Source organism: Grampus griseus (genome assembly GCF_964374135.1).
Source record: "Grampus griseus genome assembly, chromosome: 15".
NCBI lineage: Eukaryota > Metazoa > Chordata > Mammalia > Artiodactyla > Delphinidae > Grampus > Grampus griseus.
In genome coordinates this window covers 37979004-38002397 of record NC_139009.1, presented here as the reverse complement: position 1 = coordinate 38002397, position 23394 = coordinate 37979004, and the positions used below count along the sequence as shown (strand labels likewise).

General features: G+C 50.4%; 1 protein-coding gene across 2 annotated transcripts in view; it reads right to left on the bottom strand.

The window, feature by feature from the left end:
• The window catches only part of TTC7A (tetratricopeptide repeat domain 7A), a gene marked incomplete at its 5' end in the record, with an annotated part of 122181 nt that overhangs the window by 76377 nt on the left and 22410 nt on the right, over positions 1-23394 (bottom strand). For both annotated transcript variants that reach the window (XM_082672000.1, XM_082672001.1), the window contains 2 exons: positions 8797-8912; positions 11414-11544. In XM_082672000.1, coding sequence (XP_082528126.1) covers positions 8797-8912; positions 11414-11544 — 247 coding nt within the window. The remainder of the gene's footprint in view (positions 1-8796; positions 8913-11413; positions 11545-23394) is intronic.

Below are 23394 nucleotides of genomic sequence, written 5' to 3'. Positions count from 1 at the left end.
AGCCCAGAATCTGTGAAGCAGATCCCACCACCTCTTCCTGTTCTTCAGGCCCTAAGGAACCTCTTCTAACACCCAGCAGCGCCTGAGCCCCGGGGGCTCCATTCCACCTGGCCCCTGAGGATGAAATGTCTCTTTAGAGTCCCCCCGTCCCAGGCAGCACTCGCACTTCTCTGCCTTCTTTTCCTCTAGTACAGAGCACTGTCCATTGTCCCACACTGTCATTTCCCCCCTGGGATGTGAGCTCCGTGAAGTGGGTCCTCATCCTGCCCTGGGCAGGGGGCCTGACACTCCGTGGGCTCGCGGAGGCCAGCTGGGAAATGAGCTGCTGGGCTTTTCCACCTTAGCGCCATCCCCCCTACTGGGCTGTGACCTCTCTGAACACAGGGAAGGGTTTCTCCCCAACCCTTCCCAAACACCGCAAGAGCCCAGGCAAGTGCGGGTGAGTTTAACCTGCAGGAAATGGCTCTGGAGCCCTTTAAAAGACTCTCCAGAGCGGCCCTGGAGTAGGTGACCCAATATCAGGCGTCTGCGTCCCCATCTCCCCTGACCTCCTGCCTCTCACACCTTGGGCTAAGACAGTGGTTCTCAAGTGGGGGCAGTTTTGCCCCCTACCCCCAGCCCAGGCCACTTTTCAGTGTCTGGAGACATTTCTGGTTGTCACACTTGCGGGTGGGGTGTTCTACTGGCATCTGTTGGGTGGAGGCCAGGGATGCTGCTAAAAGCTACCGTGTACAGGGCAGGCTCCCACAACGAAGGAGATCTGGCTCAAAACATCAACAGTGCTGAGGCTGGAAACCCTGGGCTAAGCTTTTTTTTTAACTTCCTAATAATGACAAATGTATAAGAAAAATACTGGAACCGGTGATTCACCCAGGAAGATGTAACTTTGACCTGAAGACCATGATACATAATTACAGGAGCTCACTGATGCAGACCTACTGTGGGTGGGTGGTATCCTGGGCCCGGGACTATGTAATGAGCACGGCCTCAGGCTGTGGGGTCGGGCAGACGCAGTTCGGCACCAGGCTCGCTGGCAATACCACCTGTTAGCCTTGTGACCTTGGGCAAGTCACTTAACCTCTCCTTCAGGAAAATGGGGATATTACTAGTTCCAACTTCACAGGATTACACGTAAAGGCATTAACATTCTGCCTGACATGCAGTAAGTATTCAACAATATTAGCTACTATCAAGAGGAAAGGTGTAAAGAAATTATTCAAAGCCCACCCAGGCACCCAGGGCTACTTTATGTATGTCACATTCCAGGGCCACCACGGGGCTGGATGTGTTCACAGGAAACTGAGAGAGGGGCTGAGTTGTTCCCACGTGTCCTGGGAACTGCTCCTCACATTCAGGCTTCAAATATTTGGGCTGTTTGCTTGGAAAGAAATGATGATTCAGTTTCCATTCCTTTTTATTTGGGAATAAAGGGCGGGGGTGGGGAGGGAGTCAGCATCAGCTTTAAGGACTGAAATTTGTGCTTCAGGAAGAAGAGGACAAAGACAGGGGAACAAAGTGAGAGCAACAGAAAACTAACTAAAATTACTTGGGCTTTCCTGGAGGGGTGACGGTTGGTTAATGCCTCTGCCCACAACTGACACACACACACACGCACACACACACGCATGCCCTGAGTGCGCAGAACAAAGACAGGGCAGGAAGCAGGCCCACCCTCTGAGAATGTGACTCAGGGTCCCGGAGAAGGAAGGAGAGCCGTAAGTCAGCACATCAAGGATCAGCCCCATCACCGGGGCCCCGTCCTTCCACACACCCCACAGGTGCCCAGGCTGCCCTTTGACACCCCCAAAACTGGAAACGGCATGGGTTTCCAGGCCACTCAGATCCAAAGCTGGAATCCCAGTGGGTGAGGTCGGGCAAGTGACTCAACCTTCTCTGAGCCCCAGTCCCTCACTAGTGGGCTGGGGTCACACGACCTCCTTCACAGAGTGTTGTACACAGAGCGTGTGGTCCAGCCTAGCACACAGCATGTGCTTGATAACTGCTGGCTCTCTCCCTCTTTCCCTCCTGACTGTCCTGGACGCTCACCTTGACCTCATCATATCTGCAGAGAAGCTGGTGTGGGGAAGGGAGCAGGCAGCCCTGAGGGGTGGAGGTGGGGGGACCTCAGCGGAGAGGGAGTTAATAGGGCTCTGAATTCCGTACTCCAGTGTCTTTTCGTTCCCTCCCTCCTCTTGGGCCCTCACACCCTGGGATACAGGACAAACAGACACCCCCCCATTAGAGGTGGGGGTGGGGAGTAGAGGAGGAACTCGCTCAGGATCACTGAGTGGCCTCCACTCCCCGGCCCTGCCCTGACGCCCACCAACTCTTCAAACCAGAAGCTGGGACCACACATACCAAGTAGAGGCAGACTCGGGGGAACAAACGCTAGGCTGTGAGCGCCTCGGGGGCGGCAGCAGGGCCTTAATTGCTGGGTTTCTGCCGTGGGCAGTGTAGACTGGTGGTTAATGGTGTCAGACAGTACCAGCACACACAACCCTGGCTCTGTCCAGGACAAGTCACTTATGTTCTCTGTGCCTCAGTTTTCCCATCTGTAAGATGGGGGTGCTAACAACAGCACCTACCTCAGAGGGCTCCTGGAAAGACTAAAGACACATGCCAGCAAAGCACTTAAGTGCCTGGCACAAATTCAGCTCTTAATAGGTGGCACGTATTAGTATAACAACTATTTGTTAAATGGATGAATGAAGGACACAGAACACTAAAATTAGAACTGTCCCCTTCCCACAAAATCTACTCCATGGGACTGCCATATGGAAGAAGAGCACCTCTTCTGCAAGAGGCCTTGGGAGGGAGAACTTCTTAAACAGAGAGCAGGCATCAGCAAACTCTTTTCTTTAAAGGATCAGGGAGTAAATATTTCAGGATTAGCCATCTGATCTCAATCCCAACTTCTCAGCTCTGAGGGTGAGACAGTATATAAATGAATGGGTGTGGCTATGTGCCAATAAAACTTTATTTGCAAAAACAGGGTGACAACAGTCTCCAGCTAAAGAGAAGCAGCTGGGTGGCAGCTGCCTGGGAAGTAAAAACAGGAACCAGCCTGCTAGGCCACCGTTTCACTGAAACTGAAATGCGGTAACTGAATAGGAACAAACAAGCCATGGTGGAGCTAGAGCAGAGGCAGCATGCGTCCCGGTGACTCCCCCCCAGCTCCACCTCCCTGGCCACAGGGTGGTTGGTCGGAGGCACCCAGGGCTCCCAGGCCAGTCCCACCCTTGGGAGGTAAACCACCTTGGCTCTCTGGGCCTCCCGATCCTCATGTCCCAAACGGGACACCACTGCCTCCCCGGCCTAGCACTTGAGAAATTTTTCTTTTTAAAGTGTAAACTTGAAGCTTGAGGCAGCAGCCCATCCAGCTGTGGACTGCCTCAAAAAAATACTAATACAAACAAATGATAATACTGCCTTAGATTTTCTAAGCAGCTGTGACGAATCAGGTGCTCTGGTGGGTGTTCATGTACGAGAAGAGAGCAGGGAGAGAGCCTGTTTCCCGGCCGGGACGTTCTCCCTGCTCTTACCATCTGGAGGACAGGATTCGTGCGGCACCCCGCCTTCTCTAACACGAGGGCAGGGTGGTGAGAGAGAAGGGGCACACAGGCCTCCTCCAGGCCGGGGTCCAGCTGGGGCAGGACTGCCTCCCCCCAGGCCCACGCCCACACCCCAGCCATCTCAGCCACCGCTGCTTCCTGGGAGTGGCCTCACCATGGCCTGCTCTGCATTCTGGGCAAGGACTCCACTTCCTTCTCTTCCAGGCATTGAGGGCTGAAGCTCGGGGGGCTTCCAACACCCCGAATGGGATGTAGCTCTGATGGGACAGGGATGCCTGCTGGATGGAAAAGCTGCCTGGGCCAGAAACTGCGTTTCAGTCCAGCTGTTCCCCTTGGAGTCCCAGAGCGCTGGTTCCTAAAGAGTGGTCCCCAGAGACCCACACCAAACAAGGGCTCGGTGTCAAACGAAACTGAAAACTTTACATGTCTTTGCTTCCTCCTGAAAATTTACTATCTGCAACCATGCTCCTTGGAATTCCTATTCTAAAGGGTCTGAGAAGTCTTTAACCCACTGTTTCCCAAGCGTATTTGGCCTTGGACCCTCACAAGTTCCCCATCCTCCTCAGCCTCATCCTACCTCTTCTGCCCCACCCAGACTCCTCCTGTCTCTGGGAATCTCCCCTCCCTCAGGGCCCAGCTCAAGGATGACTGTCCCAGCCACACAGCCCACCAAGCCCTAAGCCCAGCTGCAGGCGTGGGCTTGGCACCTTCCCCTGATGCCACAGGGAGCAACTTCATGCAGAAGAGAGATTAGCAGGCACACAAAAGAGGCTCCCAACCAAGCCCTGAGTGGAAAAAGCAGGCTACAAAGCAGCAGTGCTGTAAGATACTATTTTGTTGTTGTTTAAAAAAGAAAAGAAAAAAATATACCTGCATATCTGTACATAGAAAGATGTGAGGGCTTCCCTGGTGGCACAGTGGTTAAGAATCCGCCTGCCAATGCCGGGGACACGGGTTAGAGCCCTGGCCGGGAAGATCCCACATGCTGCGGAGCAATTAAGCCCGTGCGCCACAACTACTGAGCCTGCACTCTAGAGCCCGTGAGCCACAACTACTGAGCCCATGTGCCACAACTACTGAAGCCTGTGTGCTAGAGCCCGTGCTCCACAACAAGAGAAGCCACGTTAATGAGAAGCCCGCGCACTGCAACGAAGAGTAGCCCCCGCTCACCGTAACTAGAGAAAGCCCATGCACAGCAATGAAAACCCAACACAGCCAAAAATAAATAAATAAAATTTTTAAAAAATGTGAAAAGACATACATCAAAATGTTAATAGTGGGGGGCTTCCCTGGTGGCGCAGTGGTTAAGAATCCGCCTGCCAACGCAGGAGACACGGGTTCCAGTCCTGGTCTGGGAGGATCCCACATGCCACGGAGCAACTAAGCCCGTGCACCACAACTACTGAGCCTGCGCTCTAGAGCCCGCGAGCCACAAATACGGAGCCCGCGTGCCTAGAGTCCGTGCTCAGCAACAAGAGTAGCCACTGCTATCAGAAGCCTGTGCACCACAACGAAGAGCAGCCCCTGCTCAGCGCAACTAGAGAAAGCCTGCGTGCAGCAACAAAGACCCAATGCAGCCAAAAATAAAAAATAAATTTATTTTAAAAAATGTTAACAGTGATTACCTAGAATACGGGGCCAGCAAATTTTTTTCTGTAAAGAGCCAGACAGTAAACATTTTAGGCTTGGAGTCATATAACTCTGCAGTTGTTGCTCTAAAGCAGCCATAGATATAGATACCTAAACCAACAGGCAAGCTGTGTTCCAAAAAACTTCACCAAAGCAGGTGACTGGCCAGAAGGTCATAACCTGCCAGTCCCTGATCTAAAGATTGAATATGTGATTTTTAAATTTGCCCGTTTTATATTTTTATGTATTTTCCAAGTTTTCCACCATAAACATTATAATTATATTACTTACACAAACTAGGAGGGAGGGAGGGATCAATGAATTATGCATTTTGGGGAGGGAGGGATAAATTAGGAGTTTGGGACTAAAATATACACACTACTATATATAAAATAGATAACCAACAAGGACCTACTGTATAGCACAGGAAACTATACTCAATATTTTGTATTAACCTATAAGGGGAAAAGAATCTGAAAAAGAATATACATATATATATATATATATATATCTGAATCACTTTGCTGTACACCTGAAACTAAAACATTGTAAATCAACTATACTTCAATTAAGATTTTTAAAAATAAATTATGCATTTTTAAAGGTGCAAACAATTAAAACATAAAAATTTAATGAACCTCACTCCTAAGAAAAGTGCAAATTAAAAAAAAAAAGCTGAACCAATAAGGACCTACTGTATAGCACAGGGACCTACATACCCAATCACTTGTAATAACCTATAACGGAAAAGAATCTGAAAAAGGATATATATATATATACGTATGTACATATACATATATACGTATATATATATGTACATATATATATATATATATATAACTGCATCACTTTCCTGTACACCTGAAACTGCCAACATTATAAATCAAATATACTTCAACAGAAATTATTTTAAAAAACAAAAGAAGTAATTACCTTCCAAGTACCAACAATGGAAAAGTGAACAGATAAATATCATCTCCCTCGCCAACAATAATGATGCTGAGATAGCATATTTCACCAATCACGCCTAATAACGTCAAAAAAGCATCAAAAAGCTTGCACTAGTCCTCCTACACTGCTGGAAGGAATGTAAACTGGTACAGCCACTATGGAGAACAGTATAAAAGTTCTTTAAAAAACTGAAAATAGAGTTACCATATGATCCAGTGATTCCACTCCTGGGCATGTGTCTAGAGAAAACTATAATTCAGACAGATACATGCACCCCAATATCATTGCAGCGCTATTTACAATAGCCAAGATGTGGAAACAACCTAAATGTCCAACGACAGATGAAGGGATAAAGAAGATGTGGCATATATACACAATGGAATACTATTCAGCCATAAAAAAGAGTGAAATAATGCCATTTGCAGCAACATGGACGGACCTAGAGATTATCATATTAAGTGAAGTAAGTCAAAGACAAATATCATATGATATCATTTATATGTGGAATCTAAAAAAATGATACAAAGGAATTATTTATAAAACAGAAATAGACTCACAGACATAGAAAACAAACTTATGGTTCCCAAAGGGGGAAGGTGGGGCAGGGATAAACCAGGAGTTTGGAATTAGCAGGTACACGCTACTATATATAAAATAGCTAAACAACAAGGACCTACTGTATAACACAGGGAACTACACTCAATATCTCATAATAACCTATAATGGAAAAGAATCTAAAAAAGGACATATATATATATATATATATATGTACACACACACACACACACATACATGCATGACTGAATCACTTTGCTGTATACCTGAAACTAACACAACACTGTAGATCAGCTATATTTCAATAAAAACTTAAAAGAAAAAAAAAGCTCGCACTATGTTGTGAGGGCTTACGAAGCAGCCTCTCTCCCACATCTTGGCGGCACAGAAACTGAAACAACCTCTCTGAGGTCCAAGTTGGCAACCTCTACCCAAATGACCAGCGTTCTACCTTTTGACCCAGAACTTTCCTGTCTCGGAATCCACCCTACAGACAGATCCCCACTGAAACAATGCATAGGTACGGTTCTGTTCTGGACTCTAGCATACGCTGAAAAGAGCCCAAGTCTGGAAGTGACCTATCTGTTCCTCGGTTGGGAACTGAGTAAACAAATTGTAGGAGATCTGTACTGTATGATACTATAAACACTATGCAGCAGTGCAAAGAAAAGGCAGCTCCGATGTGGAACCACCTCCAAGAGATATATTTTGAATGAAAAAAGGCAAAGGGGAGAATATGCATTTAAAAAAGGAAGAAAATAATATGTGCGTATAATCGCTTGTGTATGCTGCTATCATGGAATGATACAGGAGCCTAGGAACACTGCCTACAGAGGAGCCAGGAGGCAGGGGATGGAGATGGAAGGGAAACGTTTTATTGTCTAGTCTTCTGTACATTTTTAATTTGGTATCCTGTGCAAGAATCATCTATTCCAAAAACTGTTAAATGAAAAGGATGAATAAAGTGAAATTTAACAAAATAAATCATACCAAAAACAAAATAGGGGCTTCAAAGGACTCTAGCCAAAGCAAAGAAAGCTCTGGGATCCTGACCCTCCGTTTCGTCACCTGTGGGGAGGAGGGAACAGCTGTGTGGCTGGCCCACCTCCACCTGGGAGGCTCGAGAGGGGCGAGACGTGTGCCCAGCCTCCACGGTGAGTGGCTGCACTCGGCACACGTGAGTCCCTCCGCTTGCCCGGATGTCCTCAAGGCCCCAGCCCACGGTGTCTGCAGAGGGTAGTAATGATGCTGAGGAGGGAGCTGATGAGGCACAGGAAACCCAGGCCCCCACCTACTAGTCTCCAGCCTGGTTGAGGCATTCAGCCCTGCAGAACCGCCAGAGAGCCGCGGTGGCCAGCAACACGCCCTCCTGGTCCTGTTGCTTCTCCCTCCATCTCCACCACCACACAACACACCCACGAAACACCACCAGCCCCTCCCACCCAGATGGAAGCATCCACCAGACTCTTCACAGAGGGAGGGTGCCTTGCTTAACCCCAAGGAGCAAAAGACTAAGAAAGGGGTTCTGGGCACCATGTTCTTGGGTCCCAGGACCCTCCAGTCAACGCACAGGAAAACGAGCTTCCTGCCACCTCACCAGCAGGGCAGTCGCACCCCCAAAATGATGCCAGGCCTTTACTTTCACCACACTTCTCCTCGGATCTCACAGCCCCTTGAAAGTTGGAATTATCAGGAATCACCTTTTCCATTAAATTCTGGGGAGAATGAGGCTCAGAGAAGCAAAATGACTTTAGCTGACACTTCAGGCGACAGTGACCACCTCCAGACCGCCCAGCTCCCTGTCCTTCACTCTTCCCACGCCGCCATCGGGCTCCCAGAGCTCCCCCTTCTAAAGATGACCACCCCCAACACGTGCAGGCTTTATTGCTTCAGCAGCTTCCCGAAGCTCGGCCCTCCCCACCAGGGCCTGGGCAAGCTCAGCCTGACAAGTCGGGAACAAGCCAGCCCCCATCGTCTCTCCAGGGGGCCCGCACGCACACAGCCCAGAGAAGAGGGAGGCCTGACCAGTGTCAGCAGCTCCCAGTCCTGAAAGAAACGTCCGGGTCCTGCTCAGCGGCCAGCGACCTACCCCTTCTTCAGGTTTGTCACGTAAGCGCTCTGGAGCGCAGCTTCCAGGAAGTAGGTGAGTTCGTAGTCGACCGGGTGAGATCCTTTCAGGTGCCGGGATGTGGTGTTACTTGTGATCTGGGAAGGGGAACACAGAGAGAGCCGCTGTCTCTAAGTTCCGAGGCCGAGAGGCCAGGGCCAGGGTCAGCCCAGGCAGAGGTGACGGCCCCATCGCCACCCAAGCCCCCAGCCACCTTAGGGGCACGTAGGGCAATACTCAGACCAAACTCAACCTAACTTGCTTTAATTCAAAATAGGTCTAAAGCACTCTCCCTGTGCAAATGCTGCATGCCCATAACAGCCCTACAAGGCTGGTTTTCTCAGCACCTTATAGATGAGGAAATTGAGGCTCAGAGAGTGCCCGAGGAGACAAAGCTGGCCTGGGCCTGGACCTCAAACACTAGTCTGGCCAGCTACACATTCCAGGCTCTTTCTACTACTTATTGGCGCATTCTTTCAATACTCGAGCGCCTACCAGACGCCAGACATTGCACTGTCCCTGTCACATAACCATGACCTCAGAACAGCCCAACAGCTGACCCCTGGTTCGTGGGAAAGCTGAGGAACAATTGTTATTAACTGAGCTGTCGCTTAAGCCACAGCTCTGAGAGGGTCACCCAGCCCCACCGAGATGGGCCTGCCTTCACTATGCCACCTCCCTCTCTGATATGAGGGGGAAAAAAAAAATCAACGAGCCATCCACCTCTTTCAGAAACTGAAATAGGTTTTAGAGAGATTCTTAGTTCCTCCGAGGTTGGTGCTGGGTCTTAGGAGGGACATCAGCTTTGCAGTGCACAGGGTGCACAGGGTTCTATGGCCTGCCCTCCCTTGACCTGAGATAACCAGCTATCGGGGCCCATTTGTCCACCCAGTGCCCCTGAGGCGCTGATTCCAGCCCTGGACACCATTCCAGCTCATCACCTGAATCCCCTTTTAAGAGTCCAAAACCCAGGCTTCTGACTGAATGGGTGACTTTCAATGTTTCACGAAAGCTTCCTCCAAACTATATGTAATTCAAACACGAAGAGCTCCTGAAACATTGCATGTGACCTTGGCAGAGGTCAACTCAAGTCTCCACGTGGACCTCTGCCAGGGAGTACACTCGAGTCCTGTTTCTGCTGAGCCGCCAGTCACCTCCTTCCCACTGAAGTCCAGCCAAGCAGAGGGCCTCTAGGACGGCGACTCTCAACAGGGGGGCAATTTCGCCCCTGAGACATTTGGCATTATCTGGAGACACTTTTGGTTGTCACAGTTGGAGGGGGGTTGGCTGCTGGCAGCCCACAGGTAGAGGCTGGGAGTGCTGCTGGACATTCTACACAGGGCAGCAGAATCATCTGGCCCCAAACGTCAGAAGTCCTGAGGCTGAGAATCCTGCTCCACGGGAACTGACCTGGCATGAGGAGGACGCCTCCAAAAAGGTCCGTCACAAACAGGGGCTGGGTTGACATTTTGGCATTTGCCAAAGTAGGTGAGGTTCAAATATCTCCTGAGTGCTGAGTCTCTCAGATCGTGCCCACCTCCTCTGTCTGGATGCCAATCCTGAATCTCCTCTGACAAGCCTGCCATCTAGTATCTACTAAACATCTACTAAACAGAAGGCTTAAGCACCACCCCAAAGTCACAAGTCATACAGGGTCCAAGCCCTGCCGACGCCACTTATGAACTGTCTGAGCTCCGGGAAGCTATTTAACTCTCCACACCTGAGTTTCCCCACCTACACGATGGGAATAACAATCGTAACCTGTTGCAGTTGGTTACTATTTGAAGGTTAAATTAGAGAACAACTTCGAGTAAAGTACTCAAAGTAGTGCCTGACATGAAAACAGGGACGCAGTCACTGTAAGTATCTTTGTTGAATATGGCTGCCTGTACCCCCCCATTTAACCAGGAGTCCCCAGAAGGGAAGAACTGGGGTAACATCACAGTATGCTGCTAACACCTGGAACTGCTGTCCTGTTGAGAGTTCGTTCAGGCCCCCCGAAGCACAAGCAGGGAGATAAGTAGGCCTGAGAATTTCCAGACCCCTGTGGCCAGCTCTGCCAGCCTCTGCAAGGCTTTAAGAATGGTCCTCCTCCCCGCTAAAGGGTCCAGTAGCGAGCTTCCAGAGCACCTGAGAGCTGGGAAGAGTGCCTACATGGACCTGTACCCTTCCAAGGGAAGGGTAGCGGGCAAATGGCTTAATCTCTCTAAACCTCATGTATTAAACAGGGATGAATGTAACACCTACTTCAGAGAGCTGCTGTGAGGGGTAAACAAGTAAACGAACACAACAGGGCTGTCACATTTTTGGTCGTACAAGTTGAGCTCACCAAGGAGGTTGCCAGCCGCTCGCAGGGGGCGTGGACTCTTCTGTTTATTAAAACTCTTTTCTGGCAGTAGAGAGTCTCATGCTTACAGAATCAGGATACTACAATGAGTTTTCCAATGGATAAAGCAGAGCATCTTCAGGGCAGGTGGAGGGTCCTCTTTTCTAATTTGTACAAGCAGGACCTACAGTTTTAGTGGGGTGGGGGGTTGGATAGATACAGGTGCTCAATAGAGGGCAGTGATGACCAATGGGGCTATTATTTCCAGCTCACCTTCTCCAATTCCTGCAGGAACACCTGAGCGATCCAGGAGGCCCTCTCGAAACAGGTGATCACTTCCTCCTCCCTCTCGGTCAGGCGGTGGCGGGAAGCGATGGAGTTGGGGAGGCGTTCCAGGGAGAGGCCTGCGGGACGAGGGGAGCACCTCGGACCTGCCCTGCTCGGTGGGGGACGGGGGGCCCAACTCCAGGCCCCTCCCAGGGGCCCAGGGTGGGCTCATCCGAGGAGACTCTGGAGCAGCCAGTGGGAGGCAGAGGTCCTGGGAGGGGAAGGAGGGGGCTAAAGCAAGGATGGTATTAGCAGTGGTTGGGATCAAGGGGTGGACAGACAGCAGGCACCCATGCCCCACGTGGGGAACCACACTGGTGGCACCCCCATGCCCAACTCCTGCCTGCTGGAAGCACTCCTGACCCCTCCTCCCCAGGCACTCACCATGTTTACATCATGGAGTGGTTATTTACGTCTAGCTCTTCTCTCCCCCAGTAGTTCAATGGGGGCAAAATGAGCCTGTTTGGACTGCCACAGTCCCTAGCACGTGCTAGATGACTTGATTACACAGCATTTATATGCACCCCTCCCGTGGAACCAGTTTCTACCTCACCTAAGTCAGGCGCTCGGGTCCTATGCGCCTGCAGTGGAATTTGCTGTTTTTGCGTCCCTGGCATCCATTTCCCATTCTTTCCACAGCAGCACCTCTCTTTCCCTTTGAGCACCCATTTGTGCAGCCTCGCTCAGCCCTGTGGCTCACAGGGCGAAGACCCCGCCCCACCTCAAAGGCAGGCACGTGATCCAGGCTGACTCATCATCAGGGCCACAGTGATTGGCTAAGGGTGTGCACGTGGCCTGGTTTGCGCCGAGAAGACCCAATCCCAGAATTCTTACCCCTTCCACTGGGCTTGTTAAACTGCTAAGAGGCCAGCCTGGAAATGTTAGGGAAAGGCTGCCTTAAAATGAAGCTACATAACGTGAATGTCATTAACATGATTGTACACCTGAAAATGGTTAAGGTGGTGTATTTTATGTTTTGTGTTTTTTACCAAAATTTTAAAAATTTTAAATATAAAAGCATAGCTCTAAAGCAAAAAAAAAAAAAAAACAAACCCCGAAACTATAAGAAACTAAGAAGGGAAAGCTGTAAAGGGAAACAACTATATTTATGTCTGGGTTTTTGGTATTTTGCTTTTTTTTTTTTGAGACAGGAAAAAGATTGAATAAACTCAGTCATGAAAAAAAAACAAACGAAGTCTACACAGAACAGAGATGAGACTTGATGGAAAAGGGCAGATTCCTAAAGACACTGTTTGAACACTTGCCTGAAGCACTACCCCCTGAAACTTTCCAGTACATGCACCAATAAACCCCTTCCCCCATTTTCTCAGGGAGGGGTGGGGTCAAAGTCCACTTAAATTGTGTTGCTGTCACGTGCAACTCACAGTCCTGACTAGAGAGCACTGTCCTAGACTGCGGTTCTCGGTGGGCAGAACCCAGATCCTTCTCACCTTTGTGCCCACATGGTACTTTATATGTAGTAGGTGCTCAAGATGAAGTGACTGAAGGAAGGTCCAAGAGGAGAATCCTCAACTCTCTCCTGCCCTTTGGCCCCAATATCCAACTGATGACCAAGCCCTTAACATTTCAAGCCCCCCCTCCCCTTCCCTTCTCTTATCTCCTTATCTTAGGCTTTATCTCTTGAGTGGATGACCACCTTGGCCTCCTAGCTGGCCTCCCTGCCTCCAGTCTCGCTCTCATCCATCCTGCTCAAGGATCCCAGGGTGATCCTTCTAAAACTCCACTGCTTAAAACCCTCCACTGGGGTCCCCACTGCTACAGGGTGAGGTCCAAACTCCTGACATTCCATACCATGCCCTCCAAGATCCGTCCCTGTCACCTCCCCAGCTTTGTCTCTCATCATGTTATACATCAAATGTTTGTGTCCCCTTGAAAGTCATAAAGTCATATGTTGAAAACCTAATGCCCAAGGTGATGGTATTAGGAGGCGGGGCCTTGGGCAGGTGATTATGTCCTGAGGGTGGAGCCCTCATGATAGGGATTAGTGTCCTTATAAAAGAGACCCCAGAGAGCCCCTTCCATCATGGGAGTACACAGCAAGAAGTTGGCAGCCTGCAACCTGGAAGAGGGCTCTCACCAGAACCTGACCGTGCTGGTGCCTTGATCTCAGACTCCCAGCCTCCAGGACTGTGAGAAATAAGTGTCTGTTTGGTATAAGCCACCCAATCTGTGGTGCTTTGTTCTAGCAGCCTGAGCTGACTATGACACCATACCTGCTGCATCCACGCCCAGCCTCCTGCTCCCACTGTGCTCGGGTTGCGCCTCTTGCCTGGAATGCACCCTCCACCCCACCCCCCAGAGGCCACCCAAAATTACAGCTCACCTTCTGCCACTGAGTGCCCCCTCCTCTAGGGAGCCCCCCCAGTACACCCTGGTATAACCAACCATTCTCTCCTTGGGCCCTGATCTACACTTTACGTATTCCTGCCCCACCATTTTGTTATACTTATTTGTTCACGTGTTTGCTTGGCCAGACTATAGGCTCCTTAAAGGCACCAACCTTAACACGTTCACCTTTCTATAACCTGCCACACAGCAGGCGCTCAGCAAGCACTGGCTGGCTGAAGAAACGACAAGCCTGGTGGTGTCTGACAAAGTACAAAGTACTCTACAAACACAAGGTAAAGATACTGCTGTCCTTGGCTAGATTCCCAACTCATATGGTTTCAGTGACCTTGCCCTCTGCCAGACTGGGGTGTGAATGGGTCCGAAGGTCGGGATGCCTCGGCCTGGGGAAAGGTGGACACAGACCGCGAAGGCCCTTGGTCAACACAAAGACTCAGTTACGCGGGTCACCAAGTGTCAACGTGCCTCCTGCCAAATGACTCACGACCCGGAAAGGACTAAGGGGGAGGAGGAACAGAGGGCACACTGGAGAAGACGTGGCAAGAAGGCAGGAGAAGGCTGGTCCCCTCGGCTCACTGCCGGCACTGGCCCAGCCACTCCTCTCCAGACCCACGGCCCCTGTGTACCCTACAGGACAGTGGGACATAGAAACTGTTCAGGGCCTGGCCTGGAAGCCAAGTGGAAATGGCAGGAGGGCAGAGCCAACTCCAGAAGACACAGAGAGGGTCTCTTTTAACACATCCTTGTGCTTCCCCCCCCCACCCGCCCGAGATGTGCTGCTGTCTGGGTTCCCTCCTGCCCCACCTCTGGGCCCAGAACTGGGATGGACCAGGTTCAGGCTGCCAGTCCCAAGCCTCCAGTGGGCTGGCCACGGCAAAGCGGTGAATTCAGCAGTCTGTGGGGCCGCCACATTCCCCGTGCTCCATTTGTTCCTTCTGCTCCCAGCAGGGGCCTCTCCACCAGGCTTCTCTGAGAATTCTAAACCCCATCCTCCTTGAAAGCTCACAGCACACCACCTTTTCTCTGAAGGCTTCTTAAGTCTCCCGCCTTCAGAGCCAGCAGCACGTTTTAGCTGCGCCTCCTCTGCGTATGCCTTTCCCCTACATGGTGACCACCCTCTCTGCCCATTTCTGGTTGATCTTTGCACCCAGCGAGAGCAAGGCCTGGGGCTTAGTGAGTGGATGGACACACAGACGAACTCATGCCGAGTGTAGAGGCCGATGGCGTTTCTCCCTCTCCATCTAAAAAATGGTTCTTGTGGAATTCATAAACCGTGGCGTATTTATACAATGGAATACTACTCAGAAATAAAGAAAAGGACACACTCTTGATACATACAACACGGGTGAATCTCTCAGAACTTATATTGTGCAGAAGAAGCTACATATCAAAAAGTACAGGCCATGTGATTTCAGTTATATGACATTCAAAACAAGGGCAAAATTATAATCTATATTAACAGAAACCAACCAGTCATTGCCTGGGGTGGGTCTGGGGAGGGGATCAATTGGCAAAGGACCTGAGGGAATTTTCTGGGGAGATGGAAATGTTGTCTTTATTGCGGTGTTGGTTACATGGGTATCTATACTTGACAAACTCATCAAATTACACATTTAAGATCTATGTACTGTGTAAAAATATATCTAAAAATAATAAATATATTCCTTTTTGAAAGGAAGCAATTATGATTCCAGAGGACTAATGAAGATCAAAGTAAACGGGCTACAGTCACTGAGGTAGTGGTCTGTGAAAAAATTTCTAACATATAGCAGACCAAAAAGCTTCCTGGAGCTGGCAACAGCTCTTCCTAGTGAGGGTCACAGCCCAGTCACCCCAGTTCTGCCCATAAAAAGAGGCTTCTTTGTCCGCCTGCCAGTGCAGGGGACATGGGTTTGAGCTCTTGTCCGGGAAGATCCCACATGTCGCGGAGCAACTAAGCCCGTGCGCCGTAACTACTGAGCCTGCGCTCTAGAGCCCACGAGCCACAATTACTAAAGCCCACGTGCCACAACTACTGAAGCCTGTGCGCCTAGAGCCTGTGCTCTGCAACAAGAGAAGCCACTGCAATGAGAAGCCCGTGCACCGCAACGAAGAGTAGCAGCCAAAAGTAAATAAATTTATTAAAAAAAAAAAAAAAGAGGTTTCTTTGCCTTACATTTGCTCTTTGAGTCATATGATGGGCCATTTTCCTGTCACAAACATCTGACGGGAAATCTACTGGGGATTCCAACCCTCGGGTTCCTTCATCCTCTGCCCTGTGTGTTTCTGCACACGTGGCCAGACCACAACACTAGCTCCAAGATGGAGACGGGCTGCTTCTGAGCCCGCCCCCAAAGGATCCCAGTGGATCCCAGCCCTGTTGAGCGGGCAGGAAGCCAGAGGCTGTCAGGAAGCACGGGCACTGCCTCCTGATTCCCACTGGCAGAGGGGCCTTTATGTGAAAACACCCAGTCGTGCGAGCCAGGGGAGGTCCCCTTTCGAGGGGAGCGCTTGCTTTTCCATTAACTTTGAACTTTCGGTTTGGAGGCAAACTGACCCTGGCACAGCTCAGCACCCAGGCTGGTCCGGGCCTCAGCGGTCTCAGTGACTCATCACATCCCAAACAGCAGCCCTTCCAAGAGGCCCCGCCCTTGGAGCCCTGGGCACTGGATGCGGAGATGGAGAGCACGATGCCTCCCCTGTGATGGAACTTTCCAGATGGGTGGACCCCCGCCCTCCTGCCTACCCAGCTGGTCCAAAAGCACAGGGCACCCGAGAGGCGTAGGCCCTGTGGGGGTGGAGGATGGGGGGGAGGAAGAAATGCAAGTCATTGCTTCAGCCTTCAGGGAGGAAGCCTCAAGGCCGGGTTGGGAAGAGAGCCCTGATAAATCACACTCAAAAGTGGGCAACTGTGGGCATATAAAATGGCACAGCTGCTGTGGAGGACAGGCTGCCATTCCTCAGAAGATTAAAACTAGAATTACCATACGATCCAACAACTCCACTTCTGGGTATATATGCAAAAGAACTGAAAAGAGGGCCTAGAAGAGACACGTGTACTACACCCATGATCAGAGCAGCGTTATTCACAGCAGCAAAAAGGTAGAAGCAACTCAAGGGTCCACTGATGGATGAATAAAGAAAATGTAGGATAGGACTTCCCTCGTGGCACAGTGGTTAAGAATCCGCCTGCCAATGCAGGAGACATGGGATCAATTCCCTGGTCCGGGAAGATCCCACATGCCGCGGAGCAACTAAGCCTGTGCACCGCAACTACTGAGCCCGCGTGCTTACAGCCTGTGCTCCACAACAAGAGAAGCCACCACAATGAGAAGCCTGCTTACCACAATGAAGAGTAGCCCCCGCTCACCGCAACTAGAGAAAGCCCACGCGCGGCAACCAAGACCCAATGCAACGCAAAAAAAAGAAACCATTATTTTTTTTTTAATTGTAGTATATACACACAATGGACTATTATTCAGCCTTAAAAAAGAAGGAAATCCTGCCATATGCAACAACATGGATGAACCTTAAGGACATTATGCTGAGTGGAATAAACCAGTCACAAAAGACAAAGTCTGTATGATTCCACTTCTGTGAGGTACCTAGAGTAGTCAAGCTCATAGAGACAGAAGATAGCATGGTGACTGCCAGGGGCTGGGGGAGGAGAATGGAAAACTGTTTACTGGGTGCAGTTTCAATTTTGCAAAATAAAGTGTTCTGGGGATTGGCTGCACAACAACATGAATGTACTTAACACTACTGAACTGTACACTTAAAATTTTTTAGGATAATAATTTTGTTATGCAGCTAAAAAATTCTTAATGGTTAAGATGCTAAATTTTTTTTTTTTTTTTTTTTTTGCGGTACGCGGGCCTCTCACTGTTGTGGCCTCTCCCGTTGCGGAGCACAGGCTCTGGACGCGCAGGCTCAGTGGCCATGGCTCATGGGCCCAGCCGCTCCGCGGCATGTGGGATCTTCCTGGACCGGGACACGAACCCATGTCCCCTGCGTCAGCAGGTGAACTCTCAACCACTGCGCCACCAGGGAAGCCCAAGATGCTAAATTTTATGTTACATTTTACCAATTGAAAAAAAAAAAAGCAGACAATTTGACTCCTTGTATCAAAGTTTCTGAAAAGTGTACACATTTCAATCCAGTAACTCTACTTCTAGAAATTTATCCTTAAAAAAATAATGTATGCAAAAAATGCAAAAGTTGAGCTTCAAGGATATCCAGTGCAGTATTGTTTATAATGGCAAAAAAAAAAAAAAAGAGATTTAACCTACAGGTTCAATAACAGGAGACAAGTTTGCTAAACTACAATAGATTCTTACAATGAAATGCTATAAAGCTATTTTATGTAGTGATGTAGATGTATACTAGAAACTATTTCGTAAAATATTAACTTTAGAAAACAAGTGTATAAAATATATGATTGTATGAACTTATTTTCGTTTAAAACATAAAAACCTATAGGAAAAAAGACTGGAAGGATATACCTCAAAATGTTTAGAGAGATCTCAGTCTCAGTTTCCCCAAAGACAAAATAAGATCACTAACAATGCCCACCTCATAGGGTAGCTGTGAAAATTAAATTAGATGGGTCTTACACTCTCAGAAAACGTTTCAAGTGATGCTCAAAATGACCTCTCATGTAGGGGTTTAGCCTTTCCCTAGAATGACAAATGAGAAATCTAATTCAGGGAGAAGATACTCCTTCCAACACCCCTCAGCTCAAAGTGCTAACTAGATCCAGGTCTTCTGGCTTCAACACCGTCCGCTCTCTCGGCCCAGACTCCACGCGTCTTTCCTTACCCTCGGTAACCCACCAGGGGTTCCCACATCTCAGGCTTCTGGCCAGCACACGGGGGCCTGCCTTTCCCATGTGTATCCAACGGCTGAATTATAGCTGTCTAACCTGGCAGGAATGGGCCCTAGTGTTGGTGCTGGTTTCTCAAATACACCCCCCAAAACCCTGTCCATACTCCACACCTCCACCAACTACTCTCTGGGGTGACCTCCAACGATGGAGGAAAGGCCTGCCAGGAGAAGATGTGGGGAGACCACTCCAACTCCCCGTGGTCTCCCTCCATGAGTCCACTTGCCCTCCTGCCCTGTTTCGTATCTCACAGTCCAGGCAGAACCTCAATGAAGGCTTGGTAAGCACACAATGAACACACCCAGCCTCCTTCCAAGACACCCTCATCTGCTCACTCCTCTCCACCTGGAGGCCAGCCTCTCACTCCGTGGACCACAGTCTGTGGCCAGGGCAGCAGCACCAAAAGTGCTGACCTGCTTCCCCACAAGGCAGACGGCCCACGCCCCTTTGAGAAGGAAGCCAAAATAAACAGTTAATTCCTGCCATACCAGGACTAAAAAAACCCCCAAACCAATATCCCACCATGTCCTGCCCCAGGAGCAGCCTGGTGTTCTTTTATTTTTGAAAGTTTTACTAAAGCCATAAAATCCCAGGTGAGAGCAGAGGAGCTGGGGGTTTCAGAGGCTGAAAGAACAGAAAAAAAGAAAAAAAAAAACCTTGAGGGGTGAGGAGAAGAGAATTTGCAGATCATAATTCTCACAGCTGCCTAATGTTTTTTACATTTTTACTTTTCACAGCACCTTCACAACTGAGCATCTCACTGCAGTATTTTGGGTGAACCGGGGGCATTTTCCTTCATAGCCAGGCAGGTCTTCTATCGGTGAGCCAGCAGGCAAGCCTGCCCAGAGTGGCCTCGCTGGTGCTGGGCCGTGAACAAGCGGCAAAGGGGTTTGCTAGGCTGAAACACAGGGCAACACTGGTTTTCAAGGGGCCCACAGACACAACAAGCCCCAAATTAGGCAGCAACGACTCGGTCTTTAGGGCTCAGGGCAGGACTCATGGCTGGAGAGATGGGGGGTCATTCCCCACATCATTACCACATTGAGCGAGCACCAGAAAAAGGAAAGCAACACAGGCCGGAGGAGAGAAGGAAGCCGTTCGCCACAGAACGGCCCTCTGAGAGGCGGACAATGACACTGGTGCTTTTGGGGGCTGAACTGGGTAAGGCTTGAGATGTCGAAAGAACAGTCCCTGAAGCATCCTGCACGTCCGTCAAAGCTGGGGCTACCCCTTAGGACTCAAACCAACAGAATAGAGGACAGTTTGTCACCTGGATCTACAACGGCTTTGCCTCGTCTAGGGCCCAGAGCGCTCTGCTCCAGATGGACCCAGACAGCATGCTGACCAACAGGTGAGCTGACTTTACGGGAAACAGGCTGGGCCACACTTCATGGTATGGCTACCTAAGGCCAAAGTTCTGGAACACCAGCAAAAGGGAGACCCTGAGCCTTCCTGCTGGGCTCTCAGTGCCCCCTCATTTCCCAGTCCTCCCATGCACAACCTCTCTTAGCTCCAAAAAGGTAAGACAACACCCCGCTCCAAACAAGCCACCTCCATCTCCCAGGGGCCTCCCTCTGGATTTTCCTTTACCTGGAAGGCACCTCTTCCACTCATCAGCAGCTGACTCCTCCTGAAGTTCAGCCTCACCTCCCAGCTCACATGGGAAGGCCCCACAGCTAGCTGGGTCTCACTCACTTCCCTCTCTGGAACAGAGTGTGTCAGTCAAACAAGTACTCCCTGGGCATCAGGGACGAGCCCCAAAGCCAGAATCAGAGAGAGCCAGGTTCAAATCCTCACCTGGTCACTACCGGTGTAACCCGAGGAGAGGCAATTCTGCCTGAGCTCTGGGGTTCTGTCCTCCATACCTTTCACCTACTTTGGTAACAGCACCCTGATTTTCCTTCGAGGAACCATTCCTCCAACTCAGTCCACAAGATTCAAGTGGGGAAATCCCACCCCGGGCACCAAACCAGCCACCTAAATGCCGGTCACTGAAACTGGTTCCAGGGTGGGCATGAGACCAAACCAGGTCAACGAGAACCTTCCCCAAGGCTTTCTCTCCTCCTGAGGTTGTGAGTTTAGGCTGCAGGACCACGTAAACCTGGAGCTGTCGAGAAAGACCACAACACGTGGAGTCCCTGGACCCAGCTATGTTTGATGCTATCTGCCCCCAACGACTTACTACTTACATAGGCCCATACGTTTTCAGTCCCTCCCCCTTTTGGTTGTTGCTTTTCCAGCTAGCTGGGGTTGCATTTTTGTCATTACAACCGTAAGTCTGATTATACAGAAACCAATCCCTAGAAGCATGATGTCAGAGGAACAAGTCGTGAAAGGCAGGACTGGCTGAGCTGGGGTCAGGTATGGGAGGAAATGCAGGACTGGCTGAGCTGGGGTCAGGTATGGGAGGAAATGCAGGACTGGCTGAGCTGGGGTCAGGCATGGGAGGAAAGGCAGGACTGGCTGAGCTGGGGTCAGGCATGGGAGTGAGGATTGTGCCACTTCTCAGCTAAGAAACTGGAATTCCAGATACAAGGCGGCAGCAATGCCAGTTGAAATGCAGCCTATTTGGTCTTGAGGCGAGACCTTGGGCCACGAAGGCTGGAGCTTTAGGCTGTCTGGTAGAACACTGCAGGGTAACTAGCCTGTGCTGGGGCCCACAGTGAGGCCTACAGGAAGGGGCAAGCTGCGCTCCCGGCAGCCGTTCGGAATGACACAGCTTTGCAAACAGGCCCTTTTTGCCTGTGGACAAAAATAGAGACGGCTGAGAATCAAATCAGACAATCGGAGTTGGCAGTTCTCTGCTCCTGCTGAAGGTAGTGCTGGAAGGGGCAGGAAAACCGGACCCCATCAGGAGCTGAGGCTGCGGCCCGGGAAAGGCCTGATTCCTCCAGGACCCCCCAAAGAACCCTGATGTGGGTCTAACCTTGCTAGAGTCCCCTATGTCCCCAGGGCCCACTTAGGGCCCCCTCTGGGCTACCCTGAGGGGCAGAATGACAGTGCCCAAAGGCATCATCCATCCTGGCCAGCCCCCAGGCTCTGCAGTAAGTGTCAGGACCCTACCTCTCCTTTCTCAGGGCTTCTGGACGTCCCATACCCTCCTCTGTCTGTGCGAATGCATCTCGGAGGTAACCCCTCTGGAGGGGTCCTCTGTCATAGGCAGGACTCAGGCTTCGGAGACAACCACTGGCTACCAGCCCAAGCTCTGCTATTCACAGGCTGCACGATCGTGGACAAGCCTCAGTTTTTCCATCCATACAGTGGGCATATAACAACTCCCTCCCATTCTACAGAGATCAATTGAAAGTTAACCCACCAGCCCACAAATATCAATATCTATTAAACAAGAGTTCCAGGGCCGTGTTTCTCAAACTGTAAGGTGAATACATGTCACCTGGGAATGCTGTTAAAACGTAAATTCTGATTCAGTACTTCTGGTGAGGGGCCTGAGAATCTACATTTCTAGACTCCTGGGTGGCGCACGTGATAATCCCACACCCTTACCACGCCCACACCCTCGACAATCATACGCTCAGGTTCCAGAGGGGAAGGGTCCACACTTCAGGTTTCTGGGTACACCATCGAAGTCAGGTACACCAGAGGAGCTTGGAAGACTGGGGGAGAAGGGACCAAATGGGGGATTGTGCTAGGCAGGGGAAGGGCCCTCAGCCCTGCCAGGGCCGGCAGGTGACTTGGGAGCAGCCGGCCACAGTACAGGCCAGACCCATTAACCTGGCAGCCAGGAGGAGCTAGAGGCAGGACCTAGGGAGAGGGAGTTCTTCCTCCAAAGCCAGAGGCCCCAACAGGGCCCAGCCCACCTCCCGGAGGCCAAAATGAGGCCCTAAAAATCCAGGCCTCCGCTCCTGGCAGGACCAGGTCAGTTTGAGCCCAGTTGTGAAGTTGGGGGACAGTTCGCTCAGACAGGGAAGTGAAGCTATTTTATTTTTCTATCTTAGTGAAAAATCTGTGGTGTTCATACTGTTTCTAAACAAACTTGACATGAACAATAACCTTTTTCCCCTTGGAGAAGTTGGAGGGTCATATATCACCCACCTCCCCACCAAGCAATATATACATATGTGCACGTAATGTTTCTGCACTTCAAGCAAGAGAAACCCACGACTGCTTCAACTGCCCCCTTCTCTCAAGCTCCTGGGACAGTGTCTGAAGCCCTCCCTGGGAATCAGAAAGCATCTTCTGGTCTAATCCATGTCCCCTCGACTTCAGAGCAAGGCCAAGTCCTTGTGAGTGACCTGCCAGAGGACACCCTGCCTAGTCCCTCTGCTCTGAAGGGGAAAGCAGGTGCACTGAGTATGTCTTTTGTGGGTGAAGAGACCCAGAGCCCGCTCTTGAGACACCCATACACACGCCCCCACTGAGCCTCCAGGCCTGGCTGCTCAGGCCCCTCCCACCATGACACACTGCCCCGCCCTCCTCCCGCCAACCAGGTGTGCCTGAGAACTCAACTCCCTGCTCCACTGGAAGATACCAAGTGGAACCATGGAGCGGAATACGATGCAAGATGATAAATGAGCTGACATGTAATGGCCTAGCCAGGCCGAGTCCTGTGGAGAAGGCACATCAGGCTCCCGCAGGAGGCCGCCTGGCATCTGACAGCCTGAAAAGAGGCAGCCTGGTGGCAGGCACTCTGGTTCACACACAAACCAACTGACATTTCACTTGCACCGGCCTCAGTTTT